We start from the raw sequence: 20,621 nt of genomic DNA, 5'->3' as shown, positions 1-20,621 counted from the left end.
TAAAGTAGTTAAACATAAGGTTCCAACTTATCATATAATTAATGTCCTTTTGATTAGTTTAGTCGCTTTCCTTTGATGACAGTAATTTCTGTAATTTTCTACTTTTAATTTTAAATAAATTAACTCTAACAAAACGATAACTATTTCTGGCCAGCTTTAGATTTTGACAAAATTTTGTTGAAAATTATTTTTAAAAAGTTTTTTAAAAATGGCATTAGTATCCTAATAGTGGTAGCAATTAATATAAAAAAAAGAACTAATTAACTAAATTGCTTTGAATAATTTTACATTACTTGAAATTTAAAAGAAACAAATCATCTTTTTAACTTTAATATAATTGTTGTTTATGTCACATGTCATCTTTATATAGCAAGAAGTTTACATTTAAATAATAAATTAGGAAAATATTTCTTTAAGTGCCGGAAATGCCTATTAAGAACTTTTGACATTAATAAGTATATTCTTAGACTAGCAGAGATACCCGGCGTTGCCTGGGACAAAAGTATATATTTCTCTTAAAATTTTTGTCTTGCCTCCATTTTTCCTGTATTCTTCTTTCTTCTCCACTCAGCCTATACCTCTCTCTCTCTCTCTCTCTCTCTCTCTCTCTCTCTCTCTCTCTCTCTCTGTACATCTACATACACAGACAACTCTAGGAATGAGTCGGCATAAGGGGATTAACTTTATGAAAAACATCAATTACTTCCCGTTAGTTAATGAATGGAAAACAGATCCCCCACCCCCGTTCAGTTGATCAGATCTGCACTTAGTTTAAGGTCAAAGAATAATTTTTTTCTAAATTTTGAATATTATTCATCCGGGGCAACACTGAACAAAAAAATATCAAGTTTATGAGCGTTTGTTTGTATTATTTGGATTAATCAGACAATTGTTCTCATCTTGGGTGTTATTGGCACAACGTTTTGGTCGCTGAACCCCACGACCTTCTTCAGGTGTTGAATACGTTTCCTTTTTCTCTACTAAGTAAAAGAGGGGTTAGCTCTGCATTGCAAGAATTCGAGCTGTGGGTTTGAGGGTGGGTCTGTAGATCATAAAGAAAGTGCAATCTTCAGGGGTCACTAAGATATTTTTTTTAGGGCTTTCCTATGACTAAATTTTTCAGGATATCTATGCTAATTGTGAATATTAGTGAAAAAAATGTTTTACAAAACAGGATTGATACCCATGCATATTGGGGGGGAGGGGTAATAAAAAAACACAATGCAAGGGAGACAACTCCCAGGAAGAAGGTTTTTTTTGTTGTTGTTTTTTTGTGAAGTTACCTTCCTTGGACATATGTTTTGTTATTTCTTTTTTTTTTCTCCTGTGAATTTGTAATGGGGGGGGGGGGTCCAAATGCGATTAAGTTCTATACTAGGACGACTAATATTATTTTCTACCATATGTGCTGCCTCTAAATTTTCTGATCCACCATCCGTCTTCCCTTGGAGTTATCTCCTTTGCATTGTTTTTATAAAAAAAATATGCGTGGGTATTGATCCTGTTTCGTAAAACTTTTTTTTTTTTTTTTACTAATATTAACAATTAGCATAGATATCCCGAAAAATTGAGTCATAAGAAAGCCTTAAAAAAATATCTTAGTGACCCCTGAAGATTGAACTTTCTCCTCAAACCCACTGTTCGAATTCTTGCAATGCAAGGCTATCCCCTGTTTCTCTTAGAGAAAATATTCATTCAACTAAGTATCTATACATCTTAACCATTGAGTGGCTTTTAGCCTTAATAAATAGGGACTCATTAGTAAAAAAAAAAAAAAAAAATTAGAAAGCAATGGCTATAGGTCAATTTGATTTGAAAGACATATGGTCTCAACACAGCTGTTATAAACTGAATGTAATACTTTTACTTGGGCAATAGACTGAAAGTAGAGCAGATGCTTAGGGACACTTGTGTCTAAGTAGATTGCTTGTGTAACCCTAACAAATCAAGGTAAATGCCCCCCCCCCCCGCCGCCTTGATATCCTAAAGCTGGAGTGTGTGTGGTGGAGGAAGCATGAGCAATGGAAAAAAAATTGAATTTCATACGATAAAGAATTCAAGAGAGTAAAGCCAGACACAGATTCTAATGAAGAATCCAATAACGACTTTGCCAGATTCTTAGTCATAGAATCGTTGGAAGAACAACTTCTTCCTAAACTAGAATTATGCGTAATAGAAAAGGTAATCTCCGTTTTAAAAAGAAAAGAAAAAAGACTACTCCAAAATCAGTAAAAAAAAAAAAAAAATTCTCCAACAGCATCTTGTTTATCAAGAAAGAAAAGAGGAACCAAGCAAAAACAGCACAAAGCACAAGTCAGTCATGAAATAGCATAGCTCAATCGACAATGTAAGGATGGCCAGAAATTTTGGACCTTACAACTTCTATATTGTATGTAGTATTCCAAAACTTATCTCATGAAAACTAACTCTAAAACGATTAATCTGATCCAATTGCAATTTTGCATAATAATTATTTATTAAAAAAGTATCGAATCCATGGATCAAATTTAGGAAAATCAAAAGTTGAAAATATTTCCAAATTTTAACCTGGAACGAACTGGTCATTGTCAAAGGTTAAGGTCATATATGAATACGGAACTTCAATGGCTAAAAAATATGTGCAAAGTAATGAATCTATTATGAATAAAACTAAAGTTATTGTTAAAAGCAAGACCTTCATCTTTATATGTGACCTTGACCTTTGATCTAGATATGCCAAAATTAAATCAGTTCTAAATTAGACCATGACCGATCTTTTGACTAAGTTTTATGACGATTAGTTAAGCAACGTGTATGCTCAACTATACAAACATGCTTGCGGACATGATTAAAAACATAACATCCATGGTAGAAGTAAAAAGAGTTACTATTATGAAATTAAAATATTAAAAACAAACTTATATCGAAAGAAAGGAAATCCATTTCCGGTAAAACTAAAAAAGAATAGCAGATAACGATTCGACTATGAATATGCTAGACCAAATTAACATTTTTCATCCTGAAAGAAAAACATCAACAAAAATATTCAGATGAGATACCATCTTCCACTATGTTATAAAGAGTACCATGTACTTATTGGTGTGTATGTATGTATATATGTATGTGTGTGTGTGTGTATATATATATATATATATATATAACTTTGAATGAACAAACGTAACTGTTTTTTGGAACACGTTAGGATGCAAAAATTTTATTAAAAGAAAAAAAAATCATTCAAATTCCTTTTTCCTTTTCTTTTTTAAAATTGAAACATTTTTTATTCATTTCGGACAATATCAGATCCATCACCAGAGAACAAAAAAATTCTCTTGCTCGTTTTTTTTTTTTTTTTTTTTTTTTTTTTTCTTGAAATAAACAAAGTCCATCAAAAGAAGGCAGCAAGGTGCGAGGAGTTCTATGCCACCAGACAACCAGGACACACTCCAGCTCTTCATGCACTGAACACATCTGAGGGACATCCTCCACCCATCCTCCCATCGGAAGTTAAAGCAGCTATTAAGCGACTGAAGTCAGGCAATGCTGCAGGGGAGGATGGTGTTACTGCAGAAATACTACAGAGTGGTGGTAAACCGATTGTTGAGATGTTTACAAGATTGTTTAATAAGTGCCTCTCCAGTGGAAAGGTTCCAGATAGATGGAGGAATGCATCAGTGGTCATCATTGGGTTTTACTAAAAATGTACGATCAAAAATTATGCCCGATCAATGTACGACTGACTGCTCCTACTGTTTGTCAGAAGCAACGTATAAAGTTGCTTGAATCAGCAGGAGCCAAATCAGTCAATTTAGTCATGCCTGATTTTGGTCGGACATAAGGGGGTTTACTAAAATTGTACGACTAAATAATGTACGATTATTTGCTCCTGCTGCTATTTTGCTATTGAAGCAACTTTGTCATGAACGAACTACTGGATTTATTAGCACAAAATATTGTAAAAATCTGTTGTGGTATTTTTAAAATAAACAATAAAATGAATTTACTCACAAGTTTAAGTTGATATGTTTTTTTTTTTGTTTTTTTGCAAACATATTTTCAGATTCATGTAAAAAGTATTTATTAAAATAAATTATTTTATTCTCTCTTAAAGCAGATTGCATAATGAACTCCTTAAAAACTGAAACAATTATTTTTTTTCCAATTCTGTGTGCCACTTTTTTCGCTTTTTTTTTTTTTTTTTCGTTAAAAAATTTTGTAAAAAAATAAACAAGTTTATTTTTCTTGGATTAGCCGTGCCTTAATTTTACTAATTATGCACAATTAAAAATTAAGCACAATTTTATGTAATTAAATCTTAAAAGAACTGAGACAATTATTTGGCACACTGTATTGGGAAAAAATAATTCTTGGTCGTTAAAGGTTTAATTAGTCAACGCAACTTCGACCGTTTCAAGTTTAATTTAAAAAAATAAAACAAACCAAAACAAGCAATAGTCGATAATAATGATTAGATGATAAGAAAGATTTCTGCTTTTTACAAAGATTTTTTAGTGTTACATTGTTATACAAAATTCAAATATTAAAGAAAAAGGTCACTTGTAAAATTTAATTTGCCCCCCAAAAAAACTCTTTGCTGAAAGTTGTGATTGTGACTAAATTCGTTTTGTTTTTTATTTCATTAAAAAAAAAAAATAAACTTGTTTATTTATTTTTTTTTTATTTACAAAGATTGAAAAATAAAAACGTGACACACTGGGTTGAAAAAAGTATCTTTGTGAATTTGCCAAAAATAATCGCGACTAAGTCGTTTTATTGTTTATTTTAATAACAACATTTTTTTGCGCTAATGAACTCTGTAGATTGACCATGTAAGAGGGAATATTTAATAAAAATCGGCAGTTTTCTTTAGTAAATATCTTTTTAGGTATGGACTTAAAAAGATATTTGCCAAAAAATAACCTCTCGAAACTTCAGAGTAAATTCGTTTTATTGTTTATTACAAGATTGTTTTACGATATTTTACGCTTGCCTGTGTCGAAGTTGCTTTAATCAGCAGCAATGGCAATTAGTCGTACATTGATCGTACATAATTTTTAGTTGTACATATTTAGTAAAACCAGTCATCATTCATATGAAAGGAAACACTGCTGATATTAAGAACTATCGGCCAATCAGCCTTCTGTCACTGACATACAAGGTATTCTCTCAGGTCTTGCTAAAACATGCTAGACACACTAGACAGTCGTCAACCACGAGAACAAGCAGGTTTCAGAGCAGGTAACTCCACCATCGACCATATCCAGGCTGTTGGTCAACTGCGAGAGAAAGCCAATAAATGCAAGATCCCACTGTGCTTTACCTTTGTGGATTACGAAAAGGTTTTTGACTTTAGAGTTTGATCCGGGGTTCCTCATTGAGTGATAAAACCCTTATTGATTGATTGAAGAAAGCAAATAGAAAGTCAGATCTGCCCCTTCATCTTTCCAATTTGAGTTTTCATTTTTTTTTTTTTTTTTTTTTTTTTTTTTTTAACCCTTAACCGCCAGATTTTTTTATGTAATGAATAAATTTTTGATCACGTGACGGAAGTGTAACTGATGCACGGACATAAACAAACCCTTCATTCACTTATTGAACCATGCATTTGAAGACCAGTTGAGTTGACAAGCCATAAGAGTGAGAAATATTGTTTTTTTATTGGGGGAGGGGATGAAAGGCGACTTGAAAGTACGATTTGGTGGTAATGGGTTAAGTTCTCTGATTGAGACGTTATTTTATATGACTATCAGTGCAAATATATATATATATATATATATATATATATATATATATATATATATATTTTCTTTTCTTAGTTTTTACACATAATGTATACTTATTATATAGATATGTGCTGATGAAATGTAGAAATCTCATCTAAATATGATGTTAGGAAACAAAAAACAATCTTCAATCAAATTTATAGGTTCAGACCAAAAATTTCATCCACAAAATACACACACACTCAGACGTGCAAATAATTTATAGAATTGCTGACTTCACAAACTATTTATACAACTATACTGAATGCTTAACACATCACCTGAAATAACATAGAACTGGAAAATAGTAAAATCATCTTTATTTTCGTTTGATATCCGTTTTACATGTTCATATGTGTCTGACGATTTTTAGTGATTAACTTCCAAACTAATCTATCTCTGACCAAGTCTTTATTCATCCCTCTTTCTCTCATGTTCATTCTTATCACTTATATTTTCCTTGGCATTTCCATGTGAACTGACACTACTACTTCAATTTTTCTACATTGATTGGCCAAAGAATTCTCACCCATTCTTTCAATGTAGTCATACCTTTTCTCGACACATCTGCCTATACTGTCCAGATTTAATCTTCCTCAGTGGTCATCAGTTCTAAGCCTGCTTTTAAGACTCCCATGACACACCCATTGTATCATTTTTACTGCCTGGCAAATTCTATTTTTTGAATTTTCACACATGTGCACCGACTCAGCTAAAACCTAAATATAAATTTTGCATGGGTTCAAATACCCTATATATTAAGTTTTATGTCTGTAGACCAAAAACTGACATAGGAGTTTGGTAGGCATAATTTTTAAACAAATATATATATGCATACATAAATATATATAGAAAGATGTTTATTATAACCTTTTTACACAAATATTACACAAGCATAAATCCTGTAGAATATAATTACACGTAAGAAATAACTAAAGATGATCATCACATAAGAAAACCAAAAAAAAACTAATAGGCAATTAATTAAAACGAATATTTAAAAGAATATGCAAATTAGCTAGATCTTTTGCTAGTGAATGCAATTCTACAACCCATATATAACAAAGTAGTATTTTCTTTTTAAATAAATAGAAAAAAGGGTTTTTAATATGAAGAGAAAAAAAAACAAATTTATAGTAGTATAGATTTTGTAATTCATAGGGAAAACTAGGAAAACAAATGACTATGATCGAAACCTTGGTAAAAGTGCAGTATTTTTCTACCCTCAAGAAATCCTTTAAAATTACCACTATTACAGGTTTTCAAGGGTGCTGAAAAAACGAAAATAATGTTTAAAATTCCAGGAAACGAGTAGTTTCCAAGATATGAAGAAATTATAGTTTCAAAAGTGGGGGATCACTTTTCTATATTAATCCAACATATAATGAACACCCACTTCATAGTCATCTTTGAGGAGGAGGGGCGCCTGTTATTTTTATTTGTTTATTTTTTTTTTGTTAGGGTTGGTGTTTATTTGGTAATTGTGGCCTGGTAGACCAACACAAAACCTACCTTAAAAAAACTTGTTTTCTATAGGTTTTAAGGTTTGTTGAAAACGAATTTCGCATTTAAATTTTCCACAAATAACTTATTTTCTGGGTATTAAGCAATGTAATTCTTTGTTATAAATTGTGGCCAGTGTACGTACAAGCATGCATATTTTTGCTTAATACCTGGAAAAATATTTATTTGCAGAAAATTTAAATACAATATTCATTTTCAGTACATCTGAAAACCTATAGAAAACAAGTTTAAGGTAGGTTTTGTGTTGGTCTACCAGGCCACAATAAACACCGTCCCTACCCCCCCCCCCCCAAAAAAAAAGAAAACAGGTGCCCATAAAGTGGGTGCTCATTTTGCATTAAATTAATACAGAAAAGTGATCTCCCACTTTTTGATACTGTAATTTCATCATATCTTGAAAACTACTCGTTTTCTGGAATTTTCAACATTATTTTTGTTTTCAGCACCCTCGAAAACCTATAATAGTGGTAATTTTAAAGAATTTTTTGAGGGTGGAAAGATACTGCATTTTTACCCAAACATTTTATGGCAGTAAAAAAGTGCCAAAAATAGGCTTTGGATAATTGATGATCCCCTTTACGTGTGACTTTAAGAGAAAATGTCACATATAGCATGGATGCACAGTGTTTTGCCCCTTTCGAGTGGGGGGGGTGACAATTTTCATCTTAGTTTGCAAGACAAAAATAAACAAATATACATAACTTAAACAAATAGAAAGACAAAAACTGAAGAGCCACTGCTCAAAACAACGAGATATTATAAAAAGGCTGACTGGGAAGCCATCAGGGACGCTCCATGGCAAAATATCTTTTCACTTCCTGCTGAACATTACGCAAATGAGACCACTGAATGGTTCAAAGCGGCAATTAAAGCACATGTTCCCACACGCAAATTCTATAGCAAACCCCACTCTCCCCAATGGTTCACTTCAACTTGTGCAGCTGCCATAGCGCAGAGGCAGCATGCGTACCGCAAATTTAACCGACATAAGTCCAGTTCAAACAGACAGAAGTACATAGAAGCCAGAAATAACTGTAAGAAAGAAATAGCGACAGCTAAGAGAGAATTTACTGAAACCACCCAAAAACGCATCAAAGCACAGAAATTAGGAACCCGAGACTTCTGGAAAAATCTACAACTGTGTAGTAAATAATGGGCAATCAACAATTCCCCCACTATCCAACAATCATGAGGTTTGCTCAGCAACTGAGAAGGCTAACATGCTTGCCAGATGGTTTGCTTATAACTCCACACTGGACTCTGCTAACCACCCCCTCCCTGACTTTCCTTTGCAGACAGACGCCACACTAGACGATCTGAAAATCACCCCTGCTCAGGTGCATGCTATCATAAGAAATCCTGACACTGCAAAAGCATGTGCACCTAATCTCATCCCGGCTGTGCGATTAAAAAAAGTGCGCCGCCGAAGTAGCTCCAGTTCTCTCCAGACTTTACAACAAATGCCTTAATGAATCTTGCTTTCCTACCTGCTGGAAAACTGCTTCTGTAGTGCCAGTTTTCAAGAATTCTGGTGAAAGAACCAACCCAGTAAATTATCGCCCCATTAGCCTCCTCCCACTTTTCGCCAAAATATTTGAGACCATAATTAACCAAGCTCTAGTCCATCACCTTACAGATGCTAAACTTCTGACTGACTAACAATATGGATTTAGACAAGCCCGTTCCACAGCAGACATTCTAACTGTAATCTCAGAACGTATATACCAGTCACTGGACAAAGCGGAGGAGGGTAGAGCGTTAGCTCTTGATATTTTAAGGCTTTTGACAGGGTATGGCATGAGGGTCTTAAGAAAATCAGATCATACAGCATCACTGGAAGAATACATAACATAATTAGATCCTTCTTGGATTACAGTATCACTGGACGAATACTTAACATAGTTAAATCCTTTCTTAAGAGAAAAATCCAGGTTGTCCTTAACAGTCGTACATCTAAACAATATGATATAAATGCGGGAATGCCTCAGGGGTCTATCCTTGGACCTCTGTTATTCCTAATATTCATAAATGACCTCCTTGACAAAATTGTCTGTGAGATAGGTATGTATGCTGACGACACCACGCTCTATAACAGACACGACAGGAAAACAAATGAACGCATATCTAAAGAAATAGTAGAAACACTAGAGGAAGACCTCCAATTCGTAGTGGAATGGGGACAAAAATGGATGGTCACCTTCAATGCTGCCAAGACTAAACTTGTTTCCTTCAATAATTGCAAGAAACCTTCCCTACCACCAATAGCAATGGCCAATGACTCTTTATCTGAAAGTACATCTTTTAAACTCCTCGGTTTAATGTTCACAGGAAACATGAGTTGGAACAATTACATTGCCAGGACCGCTGCGAAAAAGGTTGGTTCTCTCTACCGTGCTAGAAAGCTATTAACGCCTGAAAGTATCCTATACCTCTATAAGGCCACCATTCGCCCATGTATGGAGTATTGTTGTCATATTTGGGCTGGTGCATCTGCCACTAGTCGCTCCTAGACAAGGTTCAAAAGAGTCGCTAATCTGATAGGTCCTGAACTGTCAGCTAAAATTCAGCCTCTGTCCCATCGACAAAATGTTGCATCCCTCTGCCTGTTCTACAAGTACTTTAACGGTGAATGCTCTAACGAACTGCAAGCACTTGTGCCCCCTCGACGTAAATACCCCCAACAAACCCGACAAGCAGCTAAATCCCACCCCTTCACAGTAGAGATCCCTAGATGCAAGAGAGCCTTCTACTCCAGTAGTTTCTTCCCCAGAACAGCTAGACTTTGGAACTCCCTTCCGGGTCCCTGCTGCTCCGACTGTACTGACATGCAGAAGCTCAAGTGCAACATGAACCGACATCTTGCTGCCCAACTCCCTACACAGTACCCCTGGTGCTTATGTCCCTGATAGTAACCCCCACAACAAAGTTGCAATGTGTCTTGTTTGGGGTGAAAATGTAATTAAAAAATGAAATAATAAAATATCTCACTACACAATTCAGGTCATTACCTTTCCAATGAGCCTTCATTTGTTAAATTTTGATCAATAGTCACTGAGATTTCGAACTTATAAAATTGCCAAAAAAGGTGGTATATTTATATATACTGGTAGCCAAATTGAATATTGAAATGCTCATATCTTTGATTCTATGAGACGAAATTACATGAAAATTTGCAGACTTTTTAAAGATTATAATACTATTCTATTGTTCAAATTTTATGACAATTGGAAAAAAGAACCTATATTTTCAAACCAGTAAGATATGCTCAAATTTGCCCATGTTTATATATATATATATATATATATATATATATATATAGTGTCCTGGCAGGCTAGCTTCAGTTTTGCTGTTTTGGGATGAATTTTGCTTGGGGTTTTTCTTTGCTTGGTTGTCTCCCCTGTGGCCTGGACAGACCACTAATATAATATTATAAAGGGTCCTAACGAAACATGAAAATGTTGAAACGTTGATCGATCTGCGCAGATTCCTTACAATGTTATATAATTTTATTTATTTGTATAAAAGCTCTGCACTCGTATTTAGCATGTTTGACAAAATATTAGTTTTTAGTTTGTTAACAATATACCTGAACTTAATCAATTAATATATATATATATATATATATATATATATATATATAATCAAAAATATGCAACCAGAGAGAATATATTGCTAGTTACTTTAATTTTAATTAATATGAATGTTATGTTGTTTAAAACTTGTAACTTCATTCTTAAAACATAATTTCTTCTCCTAAGCTCCAAAACAATTGTTTATTATCGAGGATATTTCATTTTTTTTAGTCTTGGATGTAGCTAAGAATCAAGTTATGTTACTTGTTTTTATATTATTTGCTCTTTATTATAAAACTCTTTTTTTATCTATTAATAAAAACATTTTATCTTTATTTTTCTATATTCCAGCCAAAGTTGATTCTGAGATATGTTCCGATCAAGCCACATGTGGGGCATGCATAACTGCCGGGGGAGAATGCAGTTGGTGCAGCAAAGAGGTAAGTTCCCCCCTTCCACACACACACACACACACTTTGAAAGTAATTACTGGTAATTACTGAAAGAATACTTGGATATGTCTTCCATTTTTTAGTGGAATTCTGTATTGTTTGTTTTTTTGTTTTTGTTTTTTTGTTTTTGTTTTGGTTCATCAAGAAAAGATGGGCTTCTATCTTAAATTGCAATAGTTTCCCATACATTTTGGAGTTATCTGCTTTTTGTTTGAAATCCGCTTTTTTTTTCTGTTTCTTTTTTTTTTATTTTATATAAGAAGTTGGTTTCTGCCGAATTGCTAGAACCTTACCTCTTTTATTTCATTTAACCTCCTTTATTTCGCTATTTAACTGGATTTTATTTCTCTTTCTTCCTCTCTCTCATTTTATCTTTCTTTTTTTGTTGTTTTCTTTTTCTCTCTTCCTCTTTCTCTTTCTCGCTTAGTCTTGCCTTGATTTTTCCTCTTATGACAATTCTCTCTGAAACCTGAAAATGTTTATTTTGCAATGAAGGTTAAGACTTAGTGATTTATGGAGGGTGTAGGGGTGTTAGATGATTTTAGTTTCATCCAAAAAATAGAATGATCCCCACATGCACACTCAGACTTAATTTTTATTTTTTTGTTTACCAATATTGATATTTAACCAATATTGATATTTAACCGATATTGATATTTAACTAATTGAACATTTTTCCAAGTATTTGAAATATGCTTTCACTAGTACATATTTTAAAGCGTTTTTAGCTTTGTGTGATGTCCTCTTTCTACACACATACACGGGCCATGCATACCTGCTTCCTCTAATTGGAAAATCCATCCTGATTTCAATGGGTTTTTTTTTACCATTGGCTACTCGTATGTTATATAAAATTGGATCTAACAGGAAGATGTTTTGTCGATATTTTACGTTCTCATAAAGTAATGGGGTTATCCAGCATTGCTTAAAGCCAAAGTGTAACATACTTCTATTGACTTCTACCTCTTTATTTTTATCTCCCTTCCTAGTTTCCCTTTCCCTCCCTTCAACTCAGTCTTTCTTCTCTGTTCATTCCATTCTTTTCTTTCTGAACACACACGCATGCACACAACTCGTTTTTTTATAGAAGAGGAAGGAGTCAGCATAAGAAAATTAACTCCTTGATTAAAGAAAAATGGGAGTTACTTCCCTTTAGTAATCTGGCTGAAAAAAATAACCTCTTCCCCTTACGAAATCTGCATCAGTCTAAGGACAAGGAATGAATAATTTTTTTTCTAAATTTTTGATATTATTCATCTGGAGCAACACTGATCAAGAATATACTAACAGTGTGGTTGTTTTTTGTAGTTTTTTAAATTTTAGCCAGACATTCAAACACACATACACAGAGACAACTGTTCTTTATCTAATAGATTGTTCTTTGATTGGACAGATTGTATTGAACTAATCTTCCAAGTGTAGAGGGGGTATAGGTAGGTAGCTCACCTAAAAAGCCAGCCCTTGAAACCTTACAGCTTAACTGAACATGTGTATTGCTGTTAACATCAGTTTTAGTTTTAATGTGTACGTTCTTATTGACACAAACGAATAATTACTGCTTCCAGCTGATTATTTTTTCCTTCTCTGGAGCAATTTGTTGTCCGTTGTTGGCAAACTTGCCAATTCTAGCTGTTACTGTGTGCTACAAATAGCTTACTTCAACATAATTTCACATATGAGAAATACTTAGATTTAAATTTAAAATTTTTTATTTCCTAAACATTACATTTAAGAAAAAAATAATAAATTAAAACGGCACACTTACTTTACACTTTATAATTTTATATTTATGAATGTATTAGTACATGTTTTTAATTAGTCATAATTATGTTTCATGTTGTAATCAATTCATCAGATGACCCTAACAATGTTTTTTCTTTTTTTTTATTATTTAGGGCATCATGCTTTGTTTCTACATAATCGTTCTGTACTGAATTGCTGCAGTCACCTAATTTCGTAGTCAAAACTTAATCTTCTTTCATATAAATTTCTTTTCATTTTTGATCTTAGATTTTTGGCTTTTATGTAATGCCATTTTTTTACCATTTGGATTTTGTGTGTGTGTGTGTGTGTGTGTGTGTGTGTGTGTGTGTGTGTGTGTGTGTGTGTGTGTGTGTGTGTTTTTTTTTTTTTTGGCTCCATCGATCTTGAAAGACCATGAAATTCCGCATCCTGATTCAGTCCGGGAGGAGGAGCAGCTTGTAGTGTGGCTGTGCAGGCCAATGTGAGAGTCACAGGACCTGCTGCAGTTGTAGCTTTTCTGTTTCTCTCCCTAGGCCAGGGTCGAAGCTGGGTCTGTCCTCTCCTTTCTATGGGCCCGCTTTTCCCACCAATGTGTGGTTCTCCTCCTCTCAGATGTCTCAGCCACATGCCGGATGGTGATCCACCAGCCCTCACGGTCTGAGGCAGCAATCTCAAGCTTCAAAGGGCTGAAACTGCCCGCCCTCAGGTCACGCTTGCAGACATCCTTGTAGTGGAGGGCTGGTCAGCTGGTAGGTCTTGTGCCAGAGGCAAGTTTCCCAAACAAAAGGTCTTTAGGGATTTGTCCATCATCCATCTGGCTTACATGGCTCAGCCAACACAGACATCTGGTCATCAAGATGGTATATATGCTGAGCATCCGCGCCTTGGCTAGGACATTGATGTTGGTGACACAGTCCTGCCAGGTCAGGCCAATCAGTCTGCGGATGCAGCGAAAGTGGAAGGTGGAAAGCATTTAGCCTAGCTTCTTGGTAGGAGTAGAAGGTTCATGCTTCACTATCGTATAGGAGAGTGCTCAGCACAACTGCCTGATAGACTCTCATCTTGGTGTTTAGTGTCAGCATATCATTTTCCCACACTCGCTTGATGAGGTGGACCATTACTGTTGCTGCTTCACCGATTCATGTATTCAGTCCAGAATCGAGGGAGAGGTTGCTAGAGATGGTCGAACCAAGATATGTGAACCTGTCCACCACCACAAGGGTATGTTCATCAATTGAGATGGTTGGCACATTGTGTGTGTCTTAGCACATGATCTCAGTTTTCTTTAGGCTGATGGTTAGGCCGAACTCCTTGCATAGTGCTGCAAAGCGGTCCATGAGTCGCTACAGCGCTTCCTCTGAATGTGCAGCAAGGCAGCATCATCAGCAAATTAGCAGTTCTCTGATGAGAACCCTCAACACCTTTCTCTTTGCATGAAAGCATGCTAGGTTGAAAAGTCCCCCACTGCTCCTTGTGTGTGTATATATATATGCCATCATCAGAATCTTTAAAGGCGTATCAAAGAAGTAGGGAGAAGATTCCAAAGCATGTAGGAGCGTGTGTGTATATATTTTATATAAAAGGAACTTTGTGTGAGTTTGGAACCTATGGATTCAAAAATGGTTGAGTCGATTTTTATGAAATTTCACACAAAGATACTTTATATATCTCACACAAAGATACTTTATGTACCTGGCAGTGTTCTTGCATAGGTTTTGTATCAGAATGTCTTCAATAAGATCATCTAAACTGCCAGAAGAAGGGATTATCAGCTGTTCCTTTCACCTACTTGTCTGCATACTCTGTGTCTTTTCCTGTCCCAGAGAAGCGCGGACAGAAGGTGCTGGAAGACTTGAGTGCTTTGCTAACAATGGATGTATGGCCAGTCACTGAATGATATATTACACTTTGAAATATTTAAGAAAGAAGCTTTGTTCATGGAACCCACGTTTTGATTTAGGCACAGATAAAGAGTGGGGGAAATTTTTCACAGTGGATTCAGCTAGACGGGTGTTTTTCGCAAAAGATTGGCGAGGGGGGACCAGAGATTGGAGTTCAGACGAGCACCTACCATGGAAATAATGATAAAACAAGGATAGGCTCGCAACGTCTCTTCTGTGGGAGAGAGGTTGCAGGGTAGAAAAAAGGGCATCCCCCACTAAGCCACAAAGTCTATTTTGTACTCTATCAAGGCAGGATAGGCTGTTTTTAGCAGCTCCTGTCCAGATGTGGCAGCAGTATTCCATCCTTGGACGTACTTGGCTTTTATATAGATAGAGAATTGCATCAGTAGTGAGATATCTTCTGGAGCGGTAGAAGGATCCCACTATCTTTCCAGCGACCTTGGCAACAGACTTGATGTACATGTTCCATTTCAGATCAGGAGTAAAGGTCAAACCCAGAAGCTTGTCAAAACACGGGGCCTCTCCCAGACAAGAGCCATCCATCCCAATTGACGCCAGATGGGGATCAGAGCGTTGATGATGTAAGGATAGGAGTTTGGTTTTGGATGCATTAAAGGTAACCAGCCACGACTTCCCCCACTGAACCACGTGCTCAAGATCAGAGGAGAGAGAATCAGAGAGAACTTTGTCATTTACAGCCTTTGATGTGTTGCCGTAGATGGTCGTGTCATCAGCATAGATGTCAACGAATGATTTAAGTATGTGTTTTGGGAGATCATTGATATAGATCCCTTACCACAATATCACATTTACTCCAAAGCCTTTCCTACTTAAAATAAACTCAAATTTGAAAATATTTTATTGAATTATTTTCAGTAATTACATTTCATTACACTTTGATCTTAGCCAAGACTCTAGCCTGAATGCTTAAAAAGTTTGTTTTTTTTGTTTATTGTTTTTTTTGTTTTGTTTTTTATTAGTTTCATGATCAACACAACATCAGATGGTATTTTTTTAAATTACTTTCATCACATTGCATCTTTAGTGTCTTTTTAAGAAGCATTGAGTTAATTTCAAGTTAAGTGTGTGAAGCTGTATCACGTCTTCCTTCCATGTGCTGTCATTTTCAGGTTTTAATTAATAATGTACTCCACCAATGCCATCTTTGATTAAGCAGCATGGTGACAAATAATCTTGAATATCTTAGTATCTTTGAATGTGGCCAGCAGAACCAAATAATCATTCATAATAATGGCTTTGATATCGGTTTTACAGCATGCGATGCTATTTGGTTTTGCTGGTTACTGATAATCTATTCCATATAAGTTATTTTCAGATGTAAAGTTTTGAGATTAAACACTTAATATTTTTTTTTTTATTTATTTACTTTTTATTTACTTTCAGGATTTTATTCATAAACGCTGTGGTAAATATGAAGATTTAGTTAAAAATGGCTGTGGTGACTATATTGACAACCCTGATCACACAACTCAGTCTGCTAGGGTAAGCTGCTTTCAAGGAACTACTATTTTCTTTTTTTTTGGAAATGAAATATAGCATTTGATAGTCATAGTAAAAAAAAAATATATATATATATATATATATATATATATATATATATATATATAATGTGTGTATGTATAATCCTTTAATATTTTTAAAATTATTATCCATATTTGTATATATTTCATCATAATGGAATCATCAGTTTGAAAGATAACTGTTCAACCGGTCACATGATTCAAACCCCTGAACACGAGTTACTTTTAACTCAAATCCGAACGCTCCAAACAAGAAATCAACTTCAGCAACCATGCGACAATCCAAGAAATAAAGTGGACAATATAGCCAACCATGTTAAGTGTGCAGTAGATCACATCAACAGCAACTTTGCATTTAGCTTAGATAGAACAGCTTATTTCATTTTTCTTAAAGGTGCTATCCAAAAAGGAGGGGTTATAAATAATTATTTAATAATTGATGTGGTTTCATTATTATCCACATATGTATGTTTCAATATCACTTTGCTATTTGAAAGACTTGAAACATTCATTTAAACTAATAAAATAATAAACATTTCATTCATAACTTATTTGTAAACTCGAAACAAAATCTCTCATTTCTTCATATAAGCACTAACATCTTAGTAATTTCAGTACAAATTTATCTTTTAAATGTGACCATAAAGAAAGGAAAAGAAAGAAATTAATCTGCCTTTTCACTTGCAATTTAGAAATAGATCGAAATTTGTTGAAAATAAAGTTGATCTTTCAAAGCAACATGATGCTAAATATTTGTCCATGAAATAAAGCAATATTGTGAAACAGAACGACTTGCTATATTATAATCATTGAATTTAAAAAAGCAATAACAATAGTTGATTAATAAAATGTCCTTTTTAAAAAATCAATATGCAAATTAGTTAATTTTGCAGTTGATATCGCATATATGTAAGCAGCATATAAAAAACCTTGATACTTAAAATAGTTGAAACAATCATGTGAAGTAATAAACATTTCGTTTATAACTTTGCTTACAATATGGAACAAAATCTTTCTCCTTTATTTATAGAGATTACATTTTAGTAATTTCAAAGCAAATTTATCTGTTAAATAACTGAAAAAAAAAAAAGAAAAATAATAATTTGCTGTTTTACTTGCAATTTAGAACTAGATCACAACTTTATTTTTTTTTTTTCTTCTCATCCTTTGAGATGAGTAATTTGTGTATTTATTTTATTTGTGGACTGTTATCCTCATCTTTGTACTTGTTATTTCACCACGTTTCGGTCAATTCATCTTCTGGCCTTCTTTAGGTGATTAATCGTGATGTGATAGTCTCATAACTGTATCCCTAGTAATTAATCACCTGGAGAAGGCCAGATAATGAGTTGGCCAAAATATGGTGAAACAACAACAAAGACGAGGATAACAGTTCACAAATAAAATAAAGGTCACAAATTGCTGAAAATAAAGTTTGGTCCCTCTAGAAAAAGGAATATTTAAACACAAATGATTAACGTTTCTGAATTTTTGAGATGAGGATTGGTTATTTGTATTATTTATCGGACTACTGTTCTCATCTTGAGTGTGATTTTCACAACATTTCGATCGATATAACCTCCGACCTTCTTCAGGTGTATCTTGTCGAACTCGGGAATTTGGACGGAATTTCGAGCGGAACCCTTTATTTACTTCATGGGGGCAGCGTGCTCTTGTTCCGTCAGCCATGACTAGATAGAGGTCCTAAGTAATTCGCAAATGTAGATAATTATATACAAGTAATAATTAAAAACATTAATATATACAAGTAATAAGTAAAAATATTAATATATACAAGTAATAAGTATAGAGATAGATATACATTAATATTTAGTAATAATTAGTAATAAATGGTGATATTTACACCTAGAAATAAAAAGTAGGTTTAAGGCTCCTAAAATTCGTACTAGAATTGTCCGCAAGGACCCGTAGTGCAGTGGTTAGATTACTGGGGAGAAATCAATTGTAAAAGTGATTCTCCTGAAGGTTGAAGGTTCAATCCTCAGTATGAGCAACCAAAATACACATTTACGAATTACTTAGAACCTCTATTCAGTCATGGCTGACGGAACAAGAGCACCCCCCCTCCCCCGTGAAGTAAATAAAGGGTTCCACTCGAAATTCCGTCCAAATTTCCGAGTTCAGCAGAAACATTCCCGAGTTTGACAAGATACATCTGAAGAAGGTCGGGGGTTATATCGACCAAAACATTGTGAAAATTACACTCAAGATGAAAACAGTAATCCGATGAATAATAACAATTTCTGTAGGAAATAAAAAAAAAAAAATAAAACATTACAAAACAGCACTATTTGTTGTATTCAATTCAAAACGATTGTTGAATAAAAAAAGAAACAAGAAACAATAATGAATAATGATTAATAAAATGTCCCTTTTCAAAACCAACAAGCAAATGTAAATAGACATCTCGCTGCTCAACTTCCCGATTGTCCCCTGTCCCAAATAGTAGCCCCTTACATTTTGAGTGGCAATATGCCTTGTTCGGAGTGAAAACGAGTAAAAACAAGAGACTAAAACAAATTAACCTTGTAACTGATATTGCATATACATAAACAGTACATTCATTTAGACTAGTACCATATGTCTACCTACGAATCTGTGTTATGCTCTATGATACAACTGAATAAAGAATTTAGAGCTTCTTCAGGATTATCAAAAAAAAACAAGAATTGATCAAGTACTTTTATTTGTATAAAAGAAATTAAATCATTTTTAAGCAAATTCAAGTTTTTCCAATGCGTCCTCCCTCCCCTTGTTTAAAAATGGCTTTCTAAAATCTTGCAAAAGTTTGAATTATTTCAAGTTATCTTTCGTTTCTTCAGACTGTTATTTTCTTATTAAACAATAAGACTACTTAATCAATTTGATTTTTGGTGTATAGTGTTTTCTTTCTGTCATCATCATACAATTTTTTTTTTTTTTTTTTTTTTTTTTCATGGGTGGGCGTACTTTTGGGCAAGCACCAAGAATTTTTTCCCCATGTTTATAATGTCAACAGCTTAGAACGTTGTTTTTAAAACTGTGCATTTCAATCTTTAATGTTGAGTTAAAATATTAAATTAGTTATGTCAAACCAGCTTAAATAATTGAATTCAGTATTAAATAACCTGAAAAGGGTTGATATACCGTAAAACAACCAAACCAAATCAAACCAGCTTGGTTTAGAGTACAAAAACAGACAATATAGTGACATATAAATTTGAACTTGCGTTATCTCATTTATTTCATTTTTTATTTTGATGTAAACAAAATTTTGTCTTTTCTTTTCATACAATTTCTTTTTTCATTGCTAATTTTTATTCCAGGTTAGTTCAAGTTCTATTACTATGAATATCCCGTACTGCTTTCTATTTCTACATAAATCTCTATTATATGCTTTTAATAATAATATTCCTTTTGAAATAATCTGTCAAGATCAATAAAAATAATAGAAAATGACTTTTTTTCATTTTCTTACATAAAAATGTTCTTTAAATAAAATAAAACAAATATGAATGTCAGTTTTTGAAACATATTTATTCGAAATTGTACAGTTTTTTAGTCGAAGGAATGGCATGATTTAATTTTGGAATAGCTTATTTTAAAATTGAAAAGGCCTGAATTTTTTTTTACCTAATGAAACTAGATCAATCACAATCTTTGCTAATTGGATGATTTAATATATAATGGCTTGCATTAAAGTTTAAAATGCAAAAGTCAAGTATCATACTTCAATTGTGCACTAAACAAAAACATTTATTTTGAATGCGCCCTTGTCATATCAAAGAGCCTACTGTTGATTTTATATGCCTGGCATTACTGGTTGTGCGATGATAATATTTTGAAATTAAGTTAAAATAAGTCAAGTATTATGATGCAATTGTGCTTTCAACAGAAACATTCATTCCCAATGTGTCCTTGTCATATCAAAGAACCTACTGTTGATTTGATTTTATGACAGGTCTTTCGACTTGTGTGGTAATAAAACTTTTCAAAGGCACTCGTGATGTTAGGCTGTATAAGGTGTTAACTTTGGTCAAAATTGCCTGTTCCTTCTTTCATCGGATTATTTCGGTTATTGATTATCAATACTTATTGAAGACATTTCGATACAAAACATAAGAACACTCCCAAGCACATAAAG

General features: G+C 33.8%; 1 protein-coding gene across 2 annotated transcripts in view; it reads left to right on the top strand.

Annotated features, from left to right (window-relative positions):
• The window catches only part of LOC145291493 (integrin beta-PS-like), a 171,587-nt gene that overhangs the window by 99,880 nt on the left and 51,086 nt on the right, over positions 1 to 20,621 (top strand). For both annotated transcript variants that reach the window (XM_080137395.1, XM_080137396.1), the window contains exons 3-4: positions 11,189 to 11,277; positions 16,341 to 16,439. In XM_080137395.1, the coding sequence (XP_079993521.1) occupies positions 11,189 to 11,277; positions 16,341 to 16,439 (188 nt within the window). The remainder of the gene's footprint in view (positions 1 to 11,188; positions 11,278 to 16,340; positions 16,440 to 20,621) is intronic.

The sequence above is a fragment of the Euprymna scolopes genome, chromosome 12, assembly GCF_053919585.1.
Source record: "Euprymna scolopes isolate OS-2025 chromosome 12, ASM5391958v1, whole genome shotgun sequence".
Classification (NCBI taxonomy): domain Eukaryota; kingdom Metazoa; phylum Mollusca; class Cephalopoda; order Sepiida; family Sepiolidae; genus Euprymna; species Euprymna scolopes.
This window is presented reverse-complemented; position numbering and strand designations above follow the sequence as displayed.